Source organism: Portunus trituberculatus, chromosome 30 (genome assembly GCF_017591435.1).
Source record: "Portunus trituberculatus isolate SZX2019 chromosome 30, ASM1759143v1, whole genome shotgun sequence".
In the NCBI taxonomy this organism is placed as follows: Eukaryota; Metazoa; Arthropoda; class Malacostraca; order Decapoda; family Portunidae; genus Portunus; species Portunus trituberculatus.
The window spans coordinates 6925598-6946910 of NC_059284.1; the positions used below are offsets into that span (position 1 = coordinate 6925598).

The window sequence follows — 21313 nt, forward strand, 5'->3', positions numbered from 1 at the left end:
TCTTCTCCCTCAAAAAACTCTCCTGCCACCACTTATAATGTTTAAGGAGACATCTGCACGGCCCGCCACATCCTTCCGTGATAAACTCCTGCAGTAAATCCTCTCTCTTCCTATCGATTCCCAGCGCTGTAGGATAAAGCAGTGAAATGCCATCTCTCTCTCTCTCTCTCTCTCTCTCTGGTACTTCTCCCTTCTCTTCGTTTTCTTATCCTTCTCCTCGACTCCATTTTCTTCTGGTGATGATAATGATATATTGGTGGTGATGAGAGAGAGAGAGAGAGAGAGAGAGAGAGAGAGAGAGAGAGAGAGAGAGATAGGGGCTTGGGTTGGTGTTATCATCGCTTTGTGTTTCATGTTTGTTTTTGCGTATTTTGCTCTCTCTCTCTCTCTCTCTCTCTCTCTCTCTCTCTCTCTCTCTCTCTCTCTCATGCACCATTACCTCCCTCACACCCTTTATCAAGCCTTCTCTAATCTCCCTCACTCTTTATGCTCATCTATCCCTCCTCTTACACCGTCCCTCCTGTTGCCTCCACTTTATCTACCTCTTTCACTTTTTTCTTATTCCATTCCGTTGTTCACTGTTTATTCGTGAACCCTAATGCAGCTATACCAGATTAAAAAGAATGTTTCATAAAAGATGTATTAATTTCATACGGTACATTTGCCTTCATTTGCATCTAAAACACAAAGGCAGGAGTGGGTTCCAACTCTTTAAGATAAGGTATTGAAGGGGATTTGATGGAAGACTTCTGAAAGGCACCCTCGGTTCTTGGTCCAGCGCGTTTTCGTGATCTGGAAACAATGAGTGCGCCGCTGTTTCATCATTATCCAATCAGGGAGCGAATGGAAACGCGTGATTTATCCTCGTATTGCGCGCGCAGTTTGTGAACGTCGATTACGGAATGGTCTGTTTACCCACATGTCTCTCTCTCTCTCTCTCTCTCTCTCTCTCTCTCTCTCTTACTTTGTCATTCTTCCTCCCTCTTCGTGCCGTTATTTGTTCTTCCTCCGTGTTCCTTTTCCTTCTTTATCTCTCGTCTTGTCTCCTTCCTCCACTTCCTCTCCGTCTTCTCTTTCTCTCCCTCCCTCCGTGTCTCGACGCTGAATGCCTTGTTTCCTTTCGAGTCTGAGAGGGAGTTTGATCCCTATTGTCGTCTGGCTTGGCAAACGGAAACCCTCTCGACCATTTGCAGAAAGGCATTGACACATAGTTTTCCTAAGGCACGCAATGCTATAAATCAAAAGTATATTTATTGCGTTCCTCTCTCTCTCTCTCTCTCTCTCTCTCTCTCTCTCTCTCTCTGATAAAAACACTCCGATATCTCTCCTTCTTCTTCTCTTCCCAGTTCTAGCTCATCTTCTGCAGTTCGCCAAAATAGAATCATTTTTGATCGACAGTCACATACATCAGAAGTTCACAAAACTAATGATGAACACTAAACATTGAACGCATGTGGTACTTCCTTATAGGGGATCTCAGGAAGCATAGATTAATTTTTCTGACTCCCATTAGTTCGTCAGTGCCCAAGAGGAGGTGAATACGTTGTTTTCTTAAAGTAATCTCGGGCGTCGTTACTTGCCTCACCCGCCGCGCGCCGTCTTCCTTCTTCTTCTGATGCTCCGCTATTCCGTTTTCTTTTATCCCTCCGTCTCGTTTTCATCTTTGCTCTCTCTCTCTCTCTCTCTCTCTCTCTCTCTCTCTCTCTCTCTCTTGATGCCTTTTTTTTTTATGTATCCCTGCATTGTGAAGACGTAACCGTATCTCCCTCTTCTTTTCTCTTCTTCCTCTTATTCTTCCTCTTACTCTTCCTCCTCCTCCTCCTCTTCCTCCTACTACTACTACTCCTCCTCCTCCTCCTCCTGGCTTTCAGAGATATCTTTTAGGTCTTATCCGTTGCATTCGCCTTTCCTCTCATGTTTATCGTATTTGCTATTTATTCCCGTTTTTCTTATCTATCTTTATTCTTTTTGTTTCATTTTCGTTCTTCTGTTCTCTTTCCTTTCCATTTCCTTCTTGTGTTTACTTTCATAAAATCAAGTATCTTCCATTCGAGCTTTTTATCTATTTATTACCATCATTATTCCTGCAGCATTGCTCGAAATTCCGGAGAGCTTCCACTAAAGGCTGACACATTTATAGAATCCTTCCCTAAAGATTCAAGAGATCGAGTAAGAACGAGGGAGAAAAGTTAGATCATTTTATTGAACATTAAGAGTTGCTTTTTAATTTCTGCGTACGATTCTTTAATTTCTTTCCCCCTTCTTCACCAGCCTCCCTCCGCCTAGCTCTCCCTCCCACACAAAAACGATTGCAGAAATTTTAAAGTTTCTATGATGTCTATAATGAGAGATAATTGCTTACTCTAGTGTTATTGTTATTACTACTGTTGCTGCTACTACTACGACCGCTACTAATTTCACGAGAGAGAGAGAGAGAGAGAGAGAGAGAGAGAGAGAGAGAGAGAGGGGGGGGGAATCATTCTTCTCCCTCAATGTCTCGTCCCCCTCTATCTCTCTTTCTCCCTCACATTACTTGTACTACGCTCTTATTATCCTCACAATACGTCCCCCCCCCTCCTCTTTTTTTTTCTTGTTTCCCCTCATATCAGAGAGCAAGGGGAGGATGGCTCTTGTATTTGGGTTTTATATTGAAAAGAAAAGTATCTAACGGAACAAAAGGTTTCTTGTTTCATTTTGTTCAATATCTGCTATCTTTTGTTTGACTGATTCTTTGTTGTTCTTTTTGCTTCTTTCCATTGTTTCTTCTTTTTTTCTTTCACCTCCTCCTTCTCTTCTTCCTTCTATTTCTCTCTTCCTCCATCCTCAGTCCTCACGTCCCCTGTATTTATTTTGAAATCATCAGACGGATATAATATCTCTCTCTCTCTCTCTCTCTCTCTCTCTCTCAAGCCCCATGACAGTAAGCTGACAGCTGTAGCCATCTTGTTCATATTATTTGGCTATATTGCATTATTGATCCAAAAACTTTGTCACGAAATCCTCAAGTATTGTTTTTATAATGGCCTGGATCTTTTTTTCTTGCAGCAGCTGTGTAACTTATGTTTATGTATGTGATTTGCACGGTATTATAACGCAGAGAGAGAGAGAGAGAGAGAGAGAGAGAGAGAGAGAGAGAGAGAGAGAGAGAGAGAGAGAGAGAGTGTGTGTGTGTGTGTGTGTGTGTGTGTGTGTGTGTGGCGTACTGTTGACGGAGTTTGAGTTAAGGTGGTGGTATCACAGCCCACAGGGACATTAGTGGCATCTAACAACTGGTACCTGTGATAAGGAGCGTTTCGTGACGGTTTCAACACAGATCAAAACCATAACTGTAGGAGTCGCTTTGCCCGAATTAGACTTAATTTGTGCATCTACAGAACATATTCTCGTCACTGGAATAGTAAAGTAGGTGCCCAATCCTACGCTTTCCTGAATAATGAGTTAATATCAGACTAGAGATATTCATATGTTTGCATTTGTGAAAATATGTCCATTGGCGCTTACTTTGATTAAAAACAAAAGCTGGATGCTAAACATTTGTGGAGTGTAATAGGAAAAATAGGACTATAGGCGTTACAGGTCCCATGTTGGGATACTCCTTCAGAGCATGCACCTACTTTTTGAAAACTTCTCTCTTCTTCATAGTTTTCATCCCTGGTGTCCCATAGATACATGTTTCCCTATAGACAGTGGCGGATCCAGTCGGGGCCTAAGGGGGTGAAGCATCCCCCTATATTTTTGTTCATTATAAGCTAGGGTGTGTATATATATATATATATATATATATATATATATATATATATATATATATATATATATATGGTGCATAGATGTATACGAAACAATTGTGTGACAAAGCTTTCAGAAAATGTGATTAATATATATTTCACTTTATTGAGCAAAGCTAGTCTACGTAATTACTCATCATATTAATAAGTTATTACTTTTCTTATTACCCAAAATAATTTTGTATATAGCTAGAAAATTCCTTCAAAATTACTAAGTTTTAAAAAGCTTGAACCCTCAGCTGATAAGGTTCATTACCAATCACAAGGGGTAGCCTACAGGAATTCAGGTTAGCAGCTACCAAATTTTTATCCTGGATCCACCATTGCTCCTCAGTGACCAAACATGCGTGTGAATAAATACTTGAAATAGTCAGCAAGCTCGTTATGTTAGCAATCAAGCAAATACGTAACTGAACAGTGAACACATTGAAAACTAATAAACGCGTGACACTAAGATTTATTGTGTTTCCCTTAAAATATTTTCGTTTTCTTTTATTATTGTTTACGTTAGATATTCTCTCTCTCTCTCTCTCTCTCTCTCTCTCTCTCTCTCTCTCTCTCTCTCTCTCTCTCTCAGGTAACAACAATAAGTGCCTAAAATAGTTTTAACCTAGCAGCAGTAGCAGTAAATAGTAAAAGTAGTCTTGGAAAAGTAATAATAACATCACACGTGCTTAAGTAGAAAACTGACCACATTGTTTCAGAGCTATCCTTACTTATAGCCTACATTTCAGTCACTAATACCAAACATCATACTTAAATATCAAAGTCAATATATTTTTAGTGAAATATTGTCGTAGTTCTTATGATAGCAAACTTAATTTGAATGTACAATATCATATAATTAAGTTCAAAATAACTCAGTTACCCTAAATATTTTGTCGTTTTCTTTTTCCAGAATCTGTGTAAAGAAATAGATAATCATCATTTACATACACTACATGTGTGAATGTGACAAATAAAATTCGTTTGAGTCTTTTTTATCTTTATTTTGTCAATATTAGTATTATAGGAAAATATAATACTATTACGAACGTTTTGTATTGTTTACGTGTGACGTCACTAAGGGGTCGCCAGGCACGCCGCTCCAGCGTCCACGATTTTTACAATTTTTTGAGTGCCCTGAGCCCGAAGGAAGCCAGCAAAATGACGACGCCTCCAGCAGCTCTCCTTAACAAGAATAAAAAGAATTTTATTGGCATGCCCGCACCGCTAGGCTACGTGGCGGGTGTGGGCCGAGGGTAGGTACTAAGAGTGCGAAAGTAGTTGTGTTCAGAGTATATACAGAGAGGTATTCCATCCGCGCATCCCAGGTCACGTGCCTGTGACTCATGTGAGCCTCAGGTCGGTGCGAGGTTGGGGCTCATTCACTCAGTCTGAACTTGACCTCAGCTCCTTTCGCACACGCCGCGCCCCAGTTCCCCAAGCCACAATCTGACCTCGCCCGCAATCTTGAGACCAGATTTTTCTCGCCTTATAATGCCCAATAGTTGTGCTGTGCGCTGCTACCATAACACGAAAAAGAAGACAAAAGAGAGGGAGGGGGAGAGTATGTCAAATTGGAATAGATGCCCTTAAATACAGAGAGAGAGAGAGAGTATGTCAAATTGGAATAGATGCCCTTAAATACAGAGAGAGAGGGGGAGGGAGTGTATGTCAAATAGATGCCCTTAAATACAGAGAGATTCGTATTATAGTATGTCAAATTGGAATAAATGCCCCTTAAATACAGAGAGAGAGAGAGAGAGAATTCTTGTTATAAATATGCCAGATTGAGAAATTGAAATAGAGCCCCTTAAATACAGACATAAAACTGAGAGAATGGGACCACTTGGTGCTTGAGGGAATTGGGGGGGGATTGAGTGATGGGGTGGGAGCGCATTTGGAGATCATCACCTTGACATCGCCCATCACAAACTAACGCTGGCTCCCAGAGTGAGGCGGTCAAAGGAGGCTCAGGTGACTCATATGCGCGGGCGAGACCAAAATAAGCCAAGCGGATGGAATACCTCACTGTATATACTCTGGTTGTGTTTACAGTGTGATTCATGATATCGTACCTAAGTAAATGTTATTCTGGCTGAACCCATAATTGCTGTAATCAATATATAATAGCTGCATATAATTTAATCAAATTAATCTAAAATAGTTTATTCTAACCGAACCAAAATCTAAAAATAGCTATGCACAGATGAACTCAGTCTTGACTATGTGTATCGATAGTGAGACTTAACACACTGTAATATGTAATGTCTTGCTTTGTAACACACTTGCAGAATTTATTTCAACTTTTTTTTCTTCAATGCTATAGTGTATTATGTGAAAATTATACTTCATAATGTATTTTATCTTTCCAAATAGCCAATTAATCTTTTTTTTTCCTGTGTATTGTTGTATTACATGACATTTTGTTTGTTTGTTTGTTCCAGTGCTACAGGCTTCACCACTCGGTCCGACATTGGTCCAGCGCGTGATGCCAATGATGTCTCAGATGACAGACATGCACCGCCAAACAAACGCAAGAAAAAAGATGATGATGATGACGAGGATCTCAATGACGCAAACTATGACGAGGTGAAGAATCAATTCTATGCTATGATCTGCTTCAAGTCAACTTGAGGATATGTGTCCCCAAATTCCAAAACCATTTTTTTGGGGAGGCACCATCCTAGCCTTAATGCAATAAGGAAAACAGCATGTAGAATATATAAAAGAAATAATAGTAATGATGAAAAGTGATCTTATTTGTCCAAATTTATGTGAAGTAACACCATGAAATTATAATGTAGAAAACTTGGTATATGTTGCAAGTCTTGAGTGCTATTCTTACAAGGCTTTCACTTGCTTCTTATATTATTATCTACAAAACATGTAATAATGATAAATGGCTTATTGATCTTGCATCCTTAAAGCAAAAAATCTTCATGTTGCATACTTATGTACTAACTCGAAGAAAGTATCTCACAGTATGATACTGTGGCTGCCAGATGTCACCAGTTTACCTTGTGGATTAGGTTCAGAATGATCAAGCCACCCCTGTTTATATTTTTCTTTTCAGAGTTTGTTTTTCCTACATAATTGGGGTCATGACTTACACATCAGGTACCTAATCACTGCTAGGTAAATAAGGGCTACATTGTTAAGAAGTTTGCCCGATGACTTCTGACTGAGCTAGGATTTGAACCCAGGCATGTTAACCATTCTGCTGTCATGCCTTTTATATGCAGCAGAAACAACAACTACTGGAAAAATAACAGTACCCTCACCTTGCATGTTTTCCTTTCCAGTTCAATGGGTATGGTGGGTCGCTGTGCAGCAAGGATCCATATGACAAGGATGATGAGGAAGCTGATGCCATATACGATGAAATTGATAAGCGGATGGACGAGAAGCGGCGGGAGTACCGAGAGATGCGCCTCAAGGCAGAGCTGGAGAATTACCGTCAGGAGCGGCCAAAAATCCAGCAGATGTTTACTGACCTGAAGCGTGAGTTGGCTGGTGTCTCAGAGAATGAGTGGAGCTCCATCCCGGAGGTCGGAGATGCCAGGAACCGCAAGCAGAGGAATCCCAGGCCAGAACGCTTCACACCTTTGCCTGACAGCGTTCTCAGCCACAACTTGGGAGGTGAAAATGTAACCACTATTGACCCTGGCTCTGGTCTGGCCTCCATGATGCCTGGAACTTCCACCCCAGGCATGCTGACCCCAAGTGGTGACCTTGATCTGCGGAAAATAGGTCAGGCTCGTAACACCCTGATGGGCATGAGGCTGAATCAGGTCTCAGATGCAGTAGGAGGCCAGACAGTGGTGGACCCCAAAGGTTACCTAACAGACCTCCAGAGTATGATTCCCCAGTATGGTGGGGATATCAACGATGTTAAGAAGGCTCGTCTGCTTCTCAAGTCTGTGCGGGAGACAAATCCTAACCATCCACCTGCCTGGATTGCCTCAGCCCGTCTGGAGGAGGTGACTGGCAAGATTCAGTCTGCACGTAACTTGGTCATGAAGGGATGTGAGATGTGTCCAAAGTCTGAGGATGTGTGGCTAGAAGCAGCCAGACTGCAGCCTCCTGACATGGCAAGGGCAGTGATAGCTCAGGCTGTCCAGACACTGCCATACTCTCCAAGGCTTTGGATCAAGGCTGCTGACCTTGAACTTGAACTCAAAGCCAAGAAGCGTGTTTACCGCAAAGCTCTGGAGCAGATCCCTAACTCTGAACTGCTGTGGAAACTTGCTGTAGAATTAGAAGAGGAAGAGGATGCCAAGATCCTCCTGAGTAGAGCAGTGGAATGTTGCCCTACCTCTGTGGACCTGTGGCTGGCCCTTGCCCGTCTGGAAGTGTATGAAAATGCCAGAAAGGTTCTCAACAAGGCCCGAGAGAACAATCCCAAAGACCGACAGATCTGGATCACTGCTGCCAAGTTGGAAGAAGCCAATGGCAATGACACACTGGTTGGAAAGATTGTGGAGAGGGCAATTTCCACCCTGCAGGCCAACATGGTGGATATCAATAGGGATTTTTGGATCAAGGATGCCATGGAGGCAGAACATGCTGGGGCTGTGCTCACCTGCCAGTGCATCATCCGAAATATTATTGGTCATGGGGTTGAAGATGAGGACCGCAAGCACACCTGGATGGAAGACGCTGACAGCTGTGCCACCCAGGGAGCCTATGAATGTGCTCGGGCCATCTATGGCCATGCTCTCTCAATCTTCCCCAAGAAGAAGTCTGTGTGGCTGGCTGCTGCACACTTTGAGCGGAGTCATGGCACCAGAGAATCTCTTGAGGCTCTGTTACAGCAGGCTGTCACCCATTGTCCTCAGGAAGAGACACTTTGGCTGATGGGAGCCAAGTCTAAGTGGTTGGCTGGGGACGTCCCAGCTGCTCGGTCCATCTTGGCTCTTGCCTTCAAAGCAAATCCCAACTCTGAGGAGATCTGGCTGGCTGCTGTCAAGCTGGAATCAGAGAACAATGAATATGAGCGAGCCAGGCGGTTGCTGGCCAAGGCCCGATCTCAGGCTGCCACTCCCAAAGTGATGATGAAGTCAGCTCACCTGGAATGGGCTCTTGGTAATCTTGAAGTGGCCAAGAACTTGCTGGATGAAGGCATCAAGGAGGTGGGTGACTTTGCTAAACTGTGGATGATGAAGGGCCAGATCTTGGAGCAGCAAGGCAAGACAGAAGATGCTTGGGAAGTGTACAGAGATGCTGTCAAGCGGTGCTCATCATCCATCCCATTGTGGCGGCTGCTGGCCAACCTGGAGGAGCGGCAAGGCAAGCTGGTCACAGCTCGGGCAACGTTGGAGAAGTCTCGTGTCAGGAATCCCATGAATGAGGAGCTATGGTTGCTGGCTGTCCGCCTGGAGCTGCGAGCTGGCCAGCGGGAGGTGAGCCGTGCCCTGATGGCCCGGGCCTTGCAGGAGTGCCCTTCTTCAGGTATCCTATGGGCACAGGCCGTCTTCCTAGAGGATCCAGCCCAGAGGAAGAGCCGCAGTGTGGATGCCCTGAAGCGATGCCAAGATGACGCCCATGTGGTGCTGGCGGTGGCCAAGATGTTCTGGATGGAGGGCAAGAAAAATAAAGCCAGGGAATGGTTCAACAAAACAGTGAAGATTGATCCTGACCTTGGGGATGCCTGGGCCTGGTACTACAAGATGGAGACACTCTTTGGCACCGAGGACCAGATGCAGGAGGTGAAGAAGCGGTGTGTGGCTGCTGACCCTCACCATGGTGAACACTGGTGCCAAGTCTCCAAGGACATAGCCAACTGGAGAAAGAAGACACCAGAAATCATGCAGCAGGTAGCTGAGAAACTCCCCATCCCAGTAATGAACAGGGAAGTTTACTAGTGACCCACCAGGATGAAAATTATGGAAAAAAAATGTGAGAGGTTGTATCATTAGAGTGGCACTGGAAATTGAACTATGGCCCCTAAGCAACAAGGTCTTGGGCACTGTAGCCATCATTACAGTTGAGTACAACTTCTCCCATCAAGAATATTCTGTGAGCCAGGTTGAAATGTGTTGTGTTTTTGGATATAATTATGAGTACATTACAACTTGACCACCCAGGGAGCGACAATAATCAGAAACACCTTTTTGTACAGTAGTTGTACTTATGTTGCAGCGATGTTAAATAACTACAAGCTGTCACCACTGTTAGTTTGGACAAAGGACTGTTGGATAGTATTATGTTGTCTCTGACCAGATTAGAAAAGATTATGCATTAAATTTACTCTCACATCCACTTTTTTTTTTTTTTATTCATTTTCATTTATTTGACGGGAATACACCTAGTAGTTTCTGTCATAGCATCCCAGTTTCTAGTTTTGTACAAAGACTACTTTCACATTGTATATACATACCCACTGATCTGTATTGAATGCATAATGCCCTTGAATATATGTGAATTTCTTTCCAGTGTGTAATATGTGGTGATTTGTAATTTTCTTTAACACAGCCTAGCAATAGGCTACTGGAAAGGCAAAGACGTACATGTAAGTTTCGCTGTGTAATTACATATTAAATTTATATTCTACGTACTGATCCATATGATTTCCCTCCCACAATAAGGTTTTGTGTGCTTTGTAATCACTGTAATACTTCATGCAGGTAATTGCGCCCGGGAAATCTCTCTCTCTCTCTCTCTCTCTCTCTCTCTAACACAAGGTTTCAAAGCAATAGCAAGACATCTCTTAGTATACTTTCTCTATTTTCTTTTTTTTTTTTTTTGAGGTCGAGCGTTTTTAGACATCTATTATTTGTTTTTTTTTCCATTAACTCATTTCGTGACAGCCTTACGCGTCTCATAGCAACAGAGGAATTACCATTGAAAACCGTCCCAAGCAACAAGAAGTACAGACTCACATAAGTGGATATAAGACTACAGTGCGCTAAAACAATCCTATTAATACATAGCGGGCCCTGTCACTCGAGGAAATGGTGACTGGCAACACCGCGTGACTGGTTGACCCTGGTGACCCAAACACTGGACCGGTGTGGGGCCGTGGGCAGTTACCAGATAGCGCTCTTTTCCCATACTGCTTATCTCGTTATCTTAGGGTGGCATGTTGATCGGTGTGGCTCCGGGGCACCTTTGACTGGCGCGGTTCATGGTCACTGGTCACTGGTCACCGCCTCGCTCAGTCATCCCTCAGCCAGCCAGCAGCCCCCAGGAGCGGCCGCCTTCGCCTTGCCACTAGGTGAGGATTGGGGACTGGGACTTGTGTGTGTGTGTGTGTGTGGAGGTTTATAGTAGTATGGCAGTGTCTGTGTTGGGTTTGGTTTGTGTGCTTGTTGGTGACAGGCAGGCCCACAGCACGTCTGACTTGTGACGCAATACCCGTATGTTTTAACACCCCCCCCCCCAGGATCATTGCTCTGTTACTCCAGCCAGTCGAGCAAACAGGGAAATTGTCTGTTAGATATTCGGCTGAAGTGTCTGTATTATGGCTGTCTATTGAAAGTTATACTGAAAGGGTTTGCTTCAGTTAGGTTAAGCTCTGGGATACTAATTTAACTCAAGATTTGTTTACATGTTGTCAGTTCAGTCAGATTAGGTTAACCTATGAAATACTAAGGCCTGTCCATTGAAAGCAGTTGTAATTAAGGATTAGGTGGTGAATTTTCAGTTTTTTCCAATATATGGCATTTTCATCGATTGTTTTTATTAATTATTGATCAATCTTTTGCAACATATTACTCAGTTTAATTATCCTCCCATTCCCTCCTCTCCCCCCAAAAAATAGGTCCCCCTGGTTTGTTTTGGACAGGCATAGGCATGACTTGAAAAAGAGGCATGGTCCATTGGAATTTTAGGAGTAATGTTAATCGAGATATTGGTTAGGTTAGGCTATAAGATACTAAGATGATTCAAGTCTGCAGGTACATCACACAGGAAGGTAGTTTAAGGTATGGGTTTGACAGAACTAACTGAGCATGGTTTATTTGTACCCTATGGGATGTCACACCAAGGCACTTCACAATTTCTTCTTTGTTGTCTGCTTGTCAGCCCATCACAATATAGAATCACTGTTTTGGATCAGTCACCTCTGATTTTTCTCACTTGCAGTGTTTGTATCTAGTCCTGTCTCTTATGTCATCTTGTAAACAATCTTTCAGTCTAATCTTGTGTTTTCCTCTCACATCCATATCAAGGACTCTTCTCATACTACTTGCTCTATCCTTTTTCACTACGTGCCCATACCATTTGCGCTTTGCTCTTCATGTCTTTTGCAAGATCTCTCCCACTTTCCCTGTTCCATTGTTTCTTGTATTGCTGATTATGTCCTCTAATGCAACATCGTCATTTCAGCTACTTTCATCCTCTTCTCATTTACTTTCTTTACAGGTAATGTCTCTGCTTCATATGTCATTGCTGGTCTCACCACAGCTTTGAAACCATTCTCTTTAATTTCATTGCAATTTCCATTATGCACAATACGTACTCCTGATACATCCCTCCAGCTCCTCCATCCTGCTTGGATCTTTCTAGCTACTTCATTTTTACCCATTCTAAGAGGGTGCAAGTTAGCAGAGCTCTGTGCCAGCCCCAAGCCCAGATAAACGTGTAGGTAGGGTTGGCATCAGGAAGGGCATTCAGTCCTGAGATCCAAGCCAAACCATGATGAGACGAGGACACTTGACAATCTGTTGGTGACTAAACCGTTAATAGTGCAGTACTTTATAACAGTAGATTCTTGCCTAAGTAACCTAACTGCACTCTTCACACCCTGGTACTCTTTACATTGAAAATTGTAAACAAAGGCCTTGGTAAATTAATACAATAGATTCTGTAATCAGGTTGCTAGTGCTGAGTCATTAGGAAGCTTTAAAAGATTAGATAAAATTGTGTTTAAAGATGATAGAAGGAAAGATTTAGGTATGTTTCATGCAGAGGCTGCCATGTGTAGGCCTAATGGTTTCTTCCTGCTTCCTTCATTTTCTTATATTCTTAACCTCTTAATTTACCTGCAAGGGGACTAGCAACTAAGTGGGCCTTTTATTGAATTGTGTTGCCCTTGGCCAGCTTTCCCCTCTTACATAGAAAACTCAAATCTAGCTCAACAATTATGATAAATTGATAAGATCTGCATTAGGTCATATTGAAGAAAATAAATGACAGAGATGGGATAGTAAATGCTCTCTCCCTGGCTGTTATCACTGGTAAATAGGTAAATATATGCTTTTCTTTATGTTGAATTTATATTTGTTAATATTCTTTGTAGTTGCCGTGAAGGACAGACCACCAAGATGAATGAGTATATAATGGAATTGGTGGCAATCTTCAGCACCACCACGCTGCTGGGCATGGGCATTGCTGCTCTCCTCAAGATGTTCAACCTCCCCTTCATTTGGATGCACCCAGTAAGGCAATTACAAGGATTTATTCTTTTGTGTGTGCTTTACATATTTTCTTGGCAGTAATAGTTGTTTTTGATATAGAAAGTTCAGTATCATTCACACATTGAGAAAAGTGCCGTTAATTCAACTTTGCTGTTTTTATGATCATTGCCAAGAGAGAGAGAGAGAGAGAGAGAGAGAGAGAGAGAGAGAGAGAGAGAGAGATTCTTTGGCCAGAAAACATCAAAGTTAGAAATAAATGTTTGATGTCTGAACCTCTTATGTGATCTATAGAACATCAACAAGTTTTTTATTTAATGAATCATGTTTTCATAATCAGTATCCCTAACCATTTCACTCTTAGGTGGAGAAGGACAGCAAGCGTCACGGTGGGGAGTTGGTGGCCGAGGTGCTGAAGTCCCATGGTGTGCGGCACATTTTCACCCTGCCTGGGGGCCACATTTCCCCCATTGTGGTTGCTGCAGAGAAGCTTGGTATCCAGATTGTTGACACCCGTCATGAGGTAACTCTTGGCTGCCTTCAATGCTTTAGTACATTTCAACTTGAGTGACTATTGACAAGAAACCTTTTCTGGAATGACACTTGAAGAAAGGTATGAAAGAAAGGAAATCTGAGGCCAGATGTTGTCCTCCAGAGTAAGTTGTATGTTGTTTTAAATTCCAGGCAGCAGCAGCGTTTGCAGCTGATGCTGTGGCTCGCATGTCTGGAACTGTGGGTGTGGTGGCAGTCACGGCTGGTCCGGGGCTTACCAATGCTGTCACTGCCATCAAGAATGCTCAGATGGCACAGAGTCCTGTACTTCTCATTGGTGAGATTCTCTTTTCTAAAAAGAAATAATAAAAAAAAAAACCCTGAAAATTAGAAATTGTGAATTCTTGACAATGTTCATTAATTAAGCTGCTTGGAATGTTACCAAAGTATTTATCAAATATGAGTTGTAATTTATTCATCATTTATTCCAACAGGAGGTGCCTCAGCATCTATATTGAAGGGACGTGGTGCATTACAGGACATAGATCAGATGTCACTCTTCAAGCCACTTTGTAAATTGTGTGTCACAGTGACTTGTGTGAGGAATATTGTGCCAACAGTACTGAAAGCACTGCAAGAGGCACAGTCTGGTACCCCTGGTTAGTGCTTTGTTGACTTGTTGTTAGATTGTCCATGTTTATTAGGTGACTGGATAGAACAAACTTTGTGTGTGGAATAGAAGAAAACGTTAAGGATCAGTTATTTGAGAAATGCCTGTGATGTGAAAATATTAGTGGTAAATGTAATGAAAGTGTATGTAACAGATTTAGTATGTCAAGTGAAAGTGGAGGAATGAAATATCAATTAGTTGAGGTGAAAGTAGTAATTTTTTATGTTTGAGCATTTTACAGAGTTGGATATCAGAAAACCGGAAAATTCTCATGTACATTATTTTTCATCAGTGTTTCATTGTTATTTAGATAGGATCACTCGAAACCATTAAGAGTCTATACTTTTTTACCTTCATTATTTGTGTCTGTACAGGACCGGTGTTCATTGAGTTTCCCATTGACGTGCTGTATCCTTACCACATGGTGGCCAAGGAGATAGGAGTGAAGTCTGAGGCCAAGTCTATCATGCAAAGAATAGTCAACTGGTAAGATATTGGAATGTACCATATATTTTTTGGGGGACCTTAGAAACTTCCCTATTTCTTGAAGTAATTTATATCTTGTCTGTTTTGTGGGAATTAGTTAAAGAGCTTTGACTAGCAGAAACTAGCATCAGTCCACCAAAAGTAACAGCACTAGAGTTTTAGATATATTCTTGATAGTCCTTGGTGCATCCTTATTATGTGTTCCAGGTATCTTGGGAACTACCTGGACAATCTGTTTGCTGGGGCATGGGACCCTCAAGACACAAAGCCACTCAAGGTCAACATTCCATTTGCCTCGACTGACATGGGTAAGAATCTGCCTAACTTATTTAGGGATACTGAAGAAATCTTATAGTCACAAAGAAGTAAGGATTGGCCTGCTTTTTGTTGGTTAGAGTAGAAATTTGAATTATTTTAGATAATTCAGGTGACCATAAATGTTTTCAAGTGTTTACTAATGGCATATATATGTATATTTTTTAGAATGGTTAATGATGATGTGTGTTATGTATGCTTGATATAGCTGTAGCAGGTGGATCATGTAGTGTATTCATTAATAAGTTGTAGATAAGAACTTATCAGAAAGAAGAGCACATCTCTAAGTGGCATAAATCCCTAGATCCTCTCTTGATTAAACCTCTTCTATTTTTTCATCCCCTGTAGTGAGTCAATGTGTGGAGATTGTGTCCCGCAGCAAGAAGCCGGTGATCTTGCTTGGGAGTCAGGCCACTCTCCCACCCACCCCTGTGGAGGACCTGCGTCGTTCCCTGGAGAGTCTTGGCATCCCTTGCTTCCTAGGGGGCATGTCACGGGGCCTGCTGGGTAAGTGGTAATGTGCATAACCTACTTGACAAAAAAATATTGGAAGCCTAACTGGCTATTTTCATGTAGTGGGTTTAATGAATTTCTGAAGCCTTTGATGATATACTGTACCACATTTTTTTTTTTTTTTTTTTTTTTTTTTTTATAAATTGTTACTATGAATATTCCCTTTAGAATGATTTGTAGCTTTTCTTTAGGGACTGGCATCTCATTTGGCCTTTTCTTCCCTCTTTTTGTGTTCCTATGCCAGCATCCCTTTCATATAAAAGGAAATAAACTGTAATTATTTTCAGTAAAACAAAGTGTGTATTCTCTTTTAGCAAATGTTGTAGGGCAAGCAAAACTGTTCCAGGAAGACACTTATAGAAAATGTATAATTCATTGTCTGTTCCTTGTGCCTTCAGGACAGAAGAGTGCTATACAGATGAGGCAGCGGAGAAGAGACGCCCTGAAGGAAGCTGACATGATCATCCTTGCTGGTGCTGTGTGTGACTTCAGGCTGTCGTATGGCCGAGTGCTGGGGCGACAGGCCAAGATCATTGCTGTCAACAGGAACAAGAAAGAACTGTACAAGGCACTGTGTTGCTCATTTTGTTTACCATAACTGTAGTTTGGAAGGATTGCAGTTGTCATACTTGATAGCTAACAAGACTCTAATGCCTTTTAGAGCTATTCCAATCTTTTACTAGACACTCCTGGCGTGTCTCAGATATCACATAATTTTATTGTTACATAATTAAAGTCTCATATCAAGTCTTATGGAGTCCTCTCTCATTTTTTTTTTTTTTTTTTTTTACCTATTTATTATGGTTAGATGAATGTAGAAGATGATGACTCATCTAGAGGGTTTGTATTGTTTTTATTACTTTCCACACTTCAAAATTAATTTCTGTATCTTATTTTTATCAACAAGATTGCAGACATGTTCATTAACCACACTTTTTTGCACAACCAATGCTTACTTTCATTTCTGTTTTTCCAGAATTCAGACATGTTTTGGAAGCCTCGTGTGGCAGTCTTGGGAGATGTGGGAACCTTCCTCAGAGATCTTTCAGCAGGTCTGGCTGGCTACCAGTGTGATGCTGATTGGCTGTCAACACTGAGGGAGAGGGATGAGACCAAGGAGGTTGCCAACATGAAGGTACTTGACTGCTATCACTTTTATTCATTAGCTTAAGTCTTCTGTCCCTGATAGCAATAGTTTCTTATAAGGTGAAGCTGATTCCTATTCCTCTTTTGTAGAAACTTTAGGAGTGTTAAGATATGAATTGTATTAATGTAATTGTTTTACACAGATGGCAGAGGAACCAACAGAAGTTCACCTGAATCCCATGAAGGTGTTGACTGAGCTGGAGGAACTGTTACCTTCCAATGCAGTGCTGGTGGCTGATGGAGGGGACTTTGTGGCCACTGCTGCCTACATCCTAAGGTGAGTCCACATAACTTATTCCCAGATTCATGCTTTGCATATACTATCTTGATTAGTTTTGAAGATAATTCCCCTTAGTCAGAGAGAAAAGGCAAGAATATTTTTGGTGTGGCTTGCAGACCACGAGGCCCACTGACATGGCTTGACCCTGGAGCATTTGGTACTCTGGGTGTGGGTGGAGGGTTTGCCCTGGGTGCCAAGCTGTGCCGGCCAGATTCACAGGTAAGTTGAATCAAAATTTTAGTTTTCTTGTAAATTTGTTGAAGTTGAACGATTAAATGCTTGTTTGTATATATTACTTCTTATTTAACTCCTTCACTGCTTTTTAGTTCAGCTTTCCTTAATTAGTAATCACTGAAACATTTTAGTTTTTCTCCAGCCACATCCAATCATTAAACTGACCACAAATTGCAAAATCGATTCTTTTAATCCCCTTTTTTCTTGCAGATGTTTATAAAGATTTCATGCATTATACGTATTTCCGCTAGTTACAGCTAATTATTTCATATTGTAGTGGAGTGGTTAACCCGTAAGAGGTCAACCACGTACATGTACGTGGAGTCTTTGCTTACTATCTGTGGTCAATCACGTACAAGTACGTTCGCCCCTTTCTCGGTTTCCATGCATTTGAAATTCCCTCCAGCTCCAATATTTATGTTCTTTGAAGTGTCTAGCATATATCAGCACAGTTTCCCGCCATTCTGACATGGGTTAGTCATCCCCCTCCCTCACCCCTCCCTGCCGCCTTAGCGTGACCAAAAAAAAAACGGAGCGACATTTGGTATTACTGTCATGAATGTGATGTAGCTCTATGCATCGAGCCTTGTTTTGAAGAATATCACACCCTGCTGCAATACTAAAAAGCTTAGATACTGAAAGAAAAAATGATAAACAATATTTTGTGGTAAACTGAGCAAATTATTTTTTACATTATATTATTACAGTATTTACAAATATTTTTTTGTATTTTTCATTTCATAAAACATGGATTAATTTATGAATATGTAACCATTATACACATGTCTCGTAGGAGAAAAATATCGATAAAACGATTAAAAAAGCCTCATTCAGAAGTTGTACGTCTGGCAGCATCACTGAGCGAGGTAAATTTAAAGCTCCAGCTGGACATTAAAAAATTGCAATTTCGAACTTTAACTCTTATTTTTACTTTTCTATGCCCATTTTGAGTTATGTGGAATAAAAAAAGAAAGTGGAATATTTGGTGACCTGGATGAGTATTCGGAGGTAAATCAGTGCTGACCTCTTACGGGTTAAATAACCTCATAACTTGTGTTTCAGATTTGGATCATATATGGAGATGGGTCGCTGGGTTATTCCCTTGCAGAATTTGACACATACACACGGCACAAGACTCCAGTCATTGCTCTTGTGGGCAATGATGCAGGGTGGACTCAGATTGCCCGAGAGCAAAAACCCATGCTTGGCTCCACTGTTGGTTGTGACCTGGCGGTTAGTTTCTTGTTTGTTGTTTGTATACCTCAGGATATAGTCAAGGAAATGTTTGATGGTTCTGTAGGATAGTTTGAAACAGCAATGAGAGATGCATGGAAAGTGTCTAAAAGGGACAGAGGATTATGCTTTGGTTTTTTATTAGTATAATAAGACAAGGTTAAGAGTGGAGGGGAATGCTAGTCTTTCAAAAACCAGAGGAGAGATGTTGTATTTATCTTCTTGCTGTATGATTACAGATAATGAGTGAAGTACCTTATGTTAGGAGTGATTAAATAGTGATACTGATGCTTGTTTACTACTAATTTTCAGCATTGTAACTACCACATATCAGCAGAGGGACTGGGTGCTAAAGGCGTCCTCATTGGCCGCAACGATGACATCAAAAGCAAGCTAAAAGAAGTTCAGAAGCTCTATGCAGAAGGTCACTCTGTTTTGGTCAATGTTATGATTGGCAGCACAAAGTTCAGGGAAGGCAGCATATCTGTCTAGCTTAATGTTTTCACAATGGATTACAGTGGCACAGGTTGATGAGAAGTACAGGAAGGTCATTGTGAAGTTCTTGATCTCCCTCACAGAGTATGCCACAAGTAAATCTTGTATTCATGGTGGAATTGCACTGCTTGAAAATCAGCAGACTGAGTGTATTGGAGTGGAAGTAGTGTTGAGAAGTAATGTATAATGATATATTACTCTTATGACTTTTTCTGGGTGAGGCTGAGAACTTTAGAATGATTTAATAAGCACTGCTGCTACATCAACCATTAGTGGTGCTGTCAGTGTTTGTGTGAGCAGCATGGTAATGAGACTCCTCTATTGTATGTTTAAATCAATACCTAACGTCACTGAGTCTTCAACATCATATAAATGCAGTTCAGAAATATGTTGTTCTTTGTGTGAGTGAAATATGCAAAAGTAGAAGATATTTATTCTTTTAAAATGATTGTTTTATTTGTATTATAATGTTATAATTCATTACTTTATATGAAAAAATAGTATCTGAGAATGGTTGTACATTGTGCTACACTCGAGTTTCAGTCTGCCTGGGCTTGGGAACACACACTCCATATCAGCACCGGAGGGGAGTTGGTGCTGTGTCTGATAAATAATTCCCTCAAGGTCATGGGATAGGTGTGTTCCTTGCTCACCTTGAATGCAGCTCTGTTGTGACTTCATCCTCTTGCTTGGTTGTATCATATCACAACTTGAGTGGTTTGGCCAAAAGTTAAATACTCATTTGGACTCAAAACTTTAATCTTTGGACTGTTGTGTGGGTGGCAAGTACAACGAAGTTTTCCTGGTTGTCTATAATGATGATTTGGAAAAAAATCTGAATTGGAAGTTCCTAAATTTAGGTTTTGCTTCACATCATAAAGGTTTGACCAGTGCATTTTAGTAAAACTTACATAGGTGAACAATTTTATAAGATGACTGGAAGCTCTTATGGTTGACTCTAAAAGTACATGACAATTAACAAAGTAAAATTTTGATATGTATATACCTTTGTATATACAAGAGTATATAGAAAAGTCAACAATTCATCCATATTTTTGGTTGATAGAGTGAAACAGCAGGTAAGCTTCATTGCTGGACCATGGATTGAGATTGACATCCATTCCTTCTCCAAGAAGTCACCCAAAGACTGATATCTAGTGAGACAATAAAGAGAAAAGGAAAATACCTACTTATTCATTATTTTCATTACATGATACATTATTGCTGTATATCAGTAAACTTGGAGGAACATTTGAGGTGAATTTACTCAAGTGGTCCTGCATACACTGTCCAACACCCATTGTACAGGCAAAGGCAACATTTATTTGCCTTCATGAGACATATATGAGTGATATTTATACATGCACATACAATTCTCTGAAATGGATAAATAAATGTTTTGCATATTTTATAGTGAAATATAAACTTTTCTCCCATCTATGGATCTCTGGACAATATCCCAATTAATAGTTATTTCACCTTCTAGAGAGAGAGAGGCAAGCAGATTTTTTTATGTTAATGGGGGAAAACTGTCTTAGGGTAACACAAAAAGAAGAAGAAAAAAAAAAAGGCTCAGTTTCCTTGCAGGTCCGAGAGATAGAAAGATGAGAAACATACGTGACTTTCCTCATTATCAAACTTGTGTAGCTCCCTCTGTTACTGAATCAACAGATCTTGGGATATTTATAGTTACTGAAAAGAACTTAGCAAGTGAATTTTACGTTTTTTTATTTTCTTTCTTTATGCTCTCTCTCTCTCTCTCTCTCTCTCTCTCTCTCTCTCTCTCTCTCTCTCTCTCTTAGTGTATTCTATGTGGTGACAATTTGTGTTTAGTTATAAGCAAATGTAGTCGCAAGGACAAATGAAAAGAAAAGAAAATATAGAAAAGGCATATATGTTATAAAACCTAAAAAATCCCATCATTAGTGCATGTAAGTACGAAATTCTTCTTAAACTATATTTATGAAGACTTTTGAATTAGCTTTGAAGAAATATAACTCCAATGAAAAGTGAATTATTGTGGTGACGTGGCGGGGAGACAAGAGGAAGAAGAAGCTCCATCTATGCGGCCGGTGTGGGAATCGACGATGGTTCTACCCAATTTTCCTGTGCAAGTAAGTGTTCTTTGACTGTCTTACTGAGTTATCATACGCAGTACTCTGTCTTTTTGATGTTTGGTGGAGGATATACGATGAAGAGTGCGAGAGAAGACGTAAATATAGTGAAAGGAAACAGGCAGAGTGTTTCGGATTGTTAGGCTACATATTAAGGCAATTGTAAACCATTATTAAGCTGATGTAGGCATGTATTTCTAAAAGTAGTA

General features: G+C 40.9%; 2 protein-coding genes across 4 annotated transcripts; both read left to right on the forward strand.

The window, feature by feature from the left end:
• The first annotated feature begins 4836 nt into the window (after window positions 1-4836).
• On the forward strand, window positions 4837-10326 carry LOC123510848 (pre-mRNA-processing factor 6-like). 2 transcript variants are annotated; one of them, XM_045266290.1, is made up of 3 exons: window positions 4837-5026; window positions 6215-6359; window positions 7073-10326. In XM_045266290.1, exons 1-3 carry the CDS (start codon window positions 4932-4934, stop codon window positions 9632-9634), a joined length of 2802 nt encoding a protein of 933 aa, XP_045122225.1. In that variant the 5' UTR covers window positions 4837-4931; the 3' UTR covers window positions 9635-10326. The 2 variants fall into 2 exon arrangements, with proteins under 2 accessions (XP_045122225.1, XP_045122226.1); XM_045266291.1 differs by lacking the exon at window positions 4837-5026 and adding an exon at window positions 5658-5744.
• Window positions 10327-10705: 379 nt separating this feature from the next.
• On the forward strand, window positions 10706-20428 carry LOC123510805 (2-hydroxyacyl-CoA lyase 2-like). Of its 2 annotated transcripts, none has more exons than XM_045266188.1 (14): window positions 10706-10986; window positions 13012-13150; window positions 13491-13649; window positions 13811-13955; window positions 14113-14277; window positions 14663-14774; window positions 14982-15082; window positions 15438-15596; window positions 16001-16170; window positions 16579-16737; window positions 16892-17025; window positions 17145-17247; window positions 18325-18495; window positions 18808-20428. In XM_045266188.1, exons 2-14 carry the CDS (start codon window positions 13037-13039, stop codon window positions 18985-18987), a joined length of 1872 nt encoding a protein of 623 aa, XP_045122123.1. In that variant the 5' UTR covers window positions 10706-10986; window positions 13012-13036; the 3' UTR covers window positions 18988-20428. The 2 variants fall into 2 exon arrangements, with proteins under 2 accessions (XP_045122123.1, XP_045122122.1); XM_045266187.1 differs by lacking the exon at window positions 10706-10986 and adding an exon at window positions 11637-11695.
• Window positions 20429-21313: the final 885 nt, after the last annotated feature.

What these genes read in the sequence shown, in the direction of transcription:
- LOC123510848 (XM_045266290.1), top strand. Translation starts at nt 4,932, where the DNA reads ATGACGACGCCTCCAGCAGCTCTCCTTAACAAGAATAAAAAGAATTTT. An exon ending in GTGGCGGGTGTGGGCCGAGG is followed by an intron (nt 5,027 to 6,214) that starts GTAGGTACTAAG and finishes TGTTTGTTCCAG; the next exon opens with TGCTACAGGCTTCACCACTC. An exon ending in ATGACGCAAACTATGACGAG is followed by an intron (nt 6,360 to 7,072) that starts GTGAAGAATCAA and finishes TTTCCTTTCCAG; the next exon opens with TTCAATGGGTATGGTGGGTC.
- LOC123510805 (XM_045266187.1), top strand. Translation starts at nt 11,652, where the DNA reads ATGATTCAAGTCTGCAGGTACATCACACAGGAAGGTAGTTTAAG. An exon ending in TTGTTGACACCCGTCATGAG is followed by an intron (nt 13,650 to 13,810) that starts GTAACTCTTGGC and finishes TTTAAATTCCAG; the next exon opens with GCAGCAGCAGCGTTTGCAGC. An exon ending in ATGCAAAGAATAGTCAACTG is followed by an intron (nt 14,775 to 14,981) that starts GTAAGATATTGG and finishes TATGTGTTCCAG; the next exon opens with GTATCTTGGGAACTACCTGG.